The sequence below is a fragment of the Erigeron canadensis genome, chromosome 8, assembly GCF_010389155.1.
Source record: "Erigeron canadensis isolate Cc75 chromosome 8, C_canadensis_v1, whole genome shotgun sequence".
Taxonomy (NCBI): Eukaryota; Viridiplantae; Streptophyta; class Magnoliopsida; order Asterales; family Asteraceae; genus Erigeron; species Erigeron canadensis.
In genome coordinates this window covers 31,721,881-31,726,311 of record NC_057768.1, presented here as the reverse complement: position 1 = coordinate 31,726,311, position 4,431 = coordinate 31,721,881, and the positions used below count along the sequence as shown (strand labels likewise).

Genomic DNA, 4,431 nt, shown 5'->3' with positions numbered 1-4,431 from the left:
CTGTCCAGATTTCTCAAAACTAGTGCCACGAGAAGCACACCTCGCGCACGAGGTGCTGTTACTTGTTAGATTTTTGAACTTTTTGACACATGTTACACATACCGATTCTCCCGAATTCATTTCTCACCTATAATTCTCTATGCAAACATAAAAATAAAACAAAACTACATGAAGAAAATAAATAAAAACTGTAAAACTCATGGGTTGCCTCCCGAGAAGCGCTTTATTTATTAACGAGTCATTAGCTTGACTCAATCAAACCTCAAAGATTTACCAAGTTGGGATCTTTAACCCCTCTCCCCACACTTAAGTTGTTGGGAGTTCCATCCTTAATCGGTGGGAAGCAATCATCTTTTATCTTTGTCCGAATCCAATCATTTGCTCGACCAAAAGCATCCACCTCCAACATCAACTCCTCTTTCTCCTTGGTTGACAAATTTGAACAAAGTTCTTCGGACAACTTCACATTACAATGAGAAACCATAGATTTGACACGATTGTACAATTTACGGATCTTGGTACTTTGGCTATTTGTTGGCCGAGAGTTAACCATGATTGTTGTCTTCCCATCATTTCCCTTTTTCTCCAACTTATTGTCTAACCATTCATCAATCTGAGAATCAATAGAACTAACACAAGTAGTCTCAACAGAATTAAACACATCAGGTGAAGAAAAAGAAGAAATGTTCAAGAATTCTACCGACTCATCCCCCGTTCTCAATGTAAACTTACCACGACCGACCTCAATGTTAGCATCGACCGTAGCAAGAAATGGTCTTCCTAGGATAAGGGGTACGTTTAATGCTTCATCCACATCAATAATGACAAAGTCCACAGGAAAGACCAAACCACCCACTTTGACCAACACGTCTTCTAAAATACCCATAGGTCTTATAACAGATTTATCGGCTAATTGAATTTTCATGTTGATGGGTTTAGGTTTTCCTAAGTTCAGTTTAGCATAAATAGACGAAGGCATTAAATCAATACTTGCACCTGAATTTGTCAAGGCTTTACTCACAGTTAAGCCACGAATCTTACAAGGAATAGTAAAGCTACCTGGGTCCTTACGCTTCTCGGGTAACTTACCCGCCACTGCGGCTGAACAAAAATCTTCCAACACCGTAGTCTCCACCTCGGCTAGCTTTTTCTTGTTCATCAAAATTTGCTTCAAACATTTTGCATACCCTGGCATTTGCACAATTGCATCTAAAAAGGGAATATTAATATGCAATTTTCTTAGATGACTTACAAATTTATCCATTCGCTCCTTCATCTTTTCTTTCACCAATCTCTGTGGAAAAGGAATCTTCGGTCCGTAGGGTTTCACCACGGGTTCCTTGATTGGTGTGGCTTTAGGAACTGTGGTAGTCACCACCGGTAGTGACTCCATCTCTACCTCTTCATCAAATTCTTCATCAAACTACCCAACCTGAGGAGAAACTTTAGAAGCACAAGAATTATCAATAGGAGGAGTAATTACCTTCCCGGACCGTGTAGTTACGGCATTAACTGTTTCATTCCGGTGTTGGGGTCCTTTGTACTTTTCATCCCCATTTCTCCATGATCCTTGACCTTGATTCGGGTTTTGTTGAGTGTTGCTTGGAAGAGTACCCGGTTGCCTTTGTTGGTTGCTCAATCTATCAATTCTCTTTTCCAAATTGGATATCAAGGCGTGATTGTTGCGATTGCTCACATCTATCTTGCCATGCAAGCCCTCAATCTTATCATTCAAAAGCTTTGAATAGTTCTCCATTGAAGCATTTCGCTTCTCTTGAGCCTCCTCCCTCTTTTCTTGCTTATCTAGGAACTTGGCATCATGGCCATGAGAGGTGATCCTTCCTCCCCATTGTCATCTTTCTTGGGAGGTGATGGTGGTTGTTTTTGTTGAGGTGCGCCATGATTGTCATCTCTTTGCCACCTATATTGAAAATTTCCACCACGATTGTTAGAAAAAGAATTAGAATAGTTAGAAGAATTACCTTGGTGACGGCTTTGATGATTGCCACCACGTTGGAAAAGTGGTTGATATTGCCCCGAACGTTGGTTTGAAACAAAGTTGACATCTTCTTGAACCATAGAGTCACATTCATCGGCATGGTGTGGTCCTCCACAATGAATACATCCCCCGGCCATTATCTTCACATCTCGCTCTAGTCCTCCAAAGTTATTCTCCACCATAGAGAACTTTTCATCCATTCAGTTTGAAAGTTTCCGAATTTCAGCAACTACCTCGGATGTTTCACCTCCATCTACCCGAACTACTACTTTTCTTGACCTCCTATCTTTACTCGGGGACCTAGTAACTTGAGCTTTTGCCATACCCTCAAACATTTTCCAAAGCTCACTTGAAGTCTTATAAGTAATACTACCCCCACAAGTCATGACCATTTTCTCATAATTCTCCCTATTCATACCATCCAAAAATATACCAACAATCTCGGTATCACTCACCCCATGCCCGGGGCATTCCCACAAAAGATCTTTCATTCTCAACCAAGCTTCAACAATGGACTCATCCTCATCTTGCCTAAAAGAACGGATTATAAGCCTAAGTTCTCTTTCCCGATTTGCCGGAAAGAACCTTTCAATCAAAGCTTCTCTAACCGCCTCCCATGTGGTCAAACTATTTGGTGCTAACCCTTTTAACCATTTATGAGCTTCCCCCGCTAGAGACATAGGAAAAAGCTTCATCTTGACATTGTTAGCTTGGTTCTCCCCATAGTTGAACAAGTTGCAAATCATCTCAAACTTGTCGAGATGCTCATGAGGATCCCTCTTGTTTCTCCCATCAAAACACAAATCCTTAACCATTTGAAAGTGGTTGCCTTTCACGGTGAAAGTGTCAATTGTGGGGCTAACAATGGCGGATTGGCGAGAGGTTGGTATGGTTCGAGGCAGGTCCTCGATTTTGGTGTTAAAAAGATCGGGTGGATTATTTTGTTGTCCGGCCATGTTGATGTTCGGCTTCGGTGATTCAAGTGGAGTAGGTGTTTTATCGGAAGTCAGTTCTTCTTTTTCAGAATAGTAACCCCACTCGGTACTTCCCGACTCGTAATAAGTCTCGTGAAGTATGTGGTCGGGTTTGGGTCTAGGAGTGATGTCTATGTAAATGGGTGCGGATGATGACGGTTGTGATGTTTGTGGCTTGGTGCGCTATTTGAGTTTGTCAGGGTTAGATGTGGCCTTCACTAACGGTTTCCCAGAAGCTTGAGTGCTCATCCACTACCTGAGAATAATCTGCGATCACAACACAACAAATGGAAACCTTAATAGCACCTGAGGTACAATGAAGCAAACTAAAAATAAAACAAAGCAAGTAACTTTCCCGTGCTAAGCACGAAAAAGGGTCGATTCACAGAATCTCAACCACAAGTACGTAAAATCAGTCCCCGGCAGCGGCGCCAAAAACTTGATGTGTGAAATCGAGTTTAATAATTAATAACAAGATCTACCGCTTACTGACTACCACACACTTACAGGCAGTGTACCCGTTCGTATGTAATATAGTTAATTGGTAAGACCAGGATCGAACACAAGGACTGAATGTTGTACTTAAGGTTGTAAAAATGTAAATCAAGAGAAAGTTTGGTTTGTGACCGAGTTGTCACTTTGCGTTTCAGAAAGCTAATTAATCGACAAGTAAAATAAATGAAATACTTAACCGGTGTCAATCGAGAGTATGCGAAAATAGTTTGAGTTGTAACAAATAATTAAAAAGCCATCTATGTCGAATCCGCTACACAAGAAGTTTAGGTTGCATATGGTTTAAGCTCAAAATTCAATAATGTTGGTGACAATAATCGTGACAAGTCAAACACAAACGGGTGCACAACGTTTGTAAAATTTACTCAATCACCTAATCAACCCAATTCCTTGCAACAAGTGGTACCACCAACCCTATTACAATTCCTTGAACTAACTAGTTCGTTTGATTATCTAAATAACAATTTTATCTTTGTGAAAGAAACATGGTACCACCAACCATTAAATTCACTTAACAAAGTAATTTCTATTAAACTTATATTCTTTACTATCATACCATGACCTAGCAAAAGTTGTTCATAGACAAACAACTAGAATAATACTTGCATTCAACTAGTACCACTATTTAAGAACACAAATATCACCAAGAACACAAATTTAAGTAGAAGAAATCATTTCATTAAGATCTTGACAAAATGTTAAGTAAAACCAACTTGAATTCAAAATACTATGCAACCATAACTAATTGTTTCACTTCATCTTCATAGATGTATAAAGATTTAGCTACTCATAATGTTAAAAGCTAAAGATTGAAATAGAAAGGAAGACATAATGTACCCAATATAGAGAACGAATCCAAATCGAAGTTACAATCGAGCTACAATGAGTAACAATAGCTAAAATTAATCTTCAAGTCTTCAAATGATGTTGGAGTAGTGAAAAACT

At 39.5% G+C, this 4,431-nt stretch overlaps 1 protein-coding gene across 1 annotated transcript; it reads right to left on the bottom strand.

Annotated features, from left to right (window-relative positions):
- Positions 1-262: 262 nt before the first annotated feature.
- On the bottom strand, positions 263-1,393 carry LOC122610629. Its single transcript, XM_043783599.1, has one exon. The coding sequence runs from the start codon at positions 1,391-1,393 to the stop codon at positions 263-265; it is 1,131 nt and encodes a 376-aa protein (XP_043639534.1).
- Positions 1,394-4,431: the final 3,038 nt, after the last annotated feature.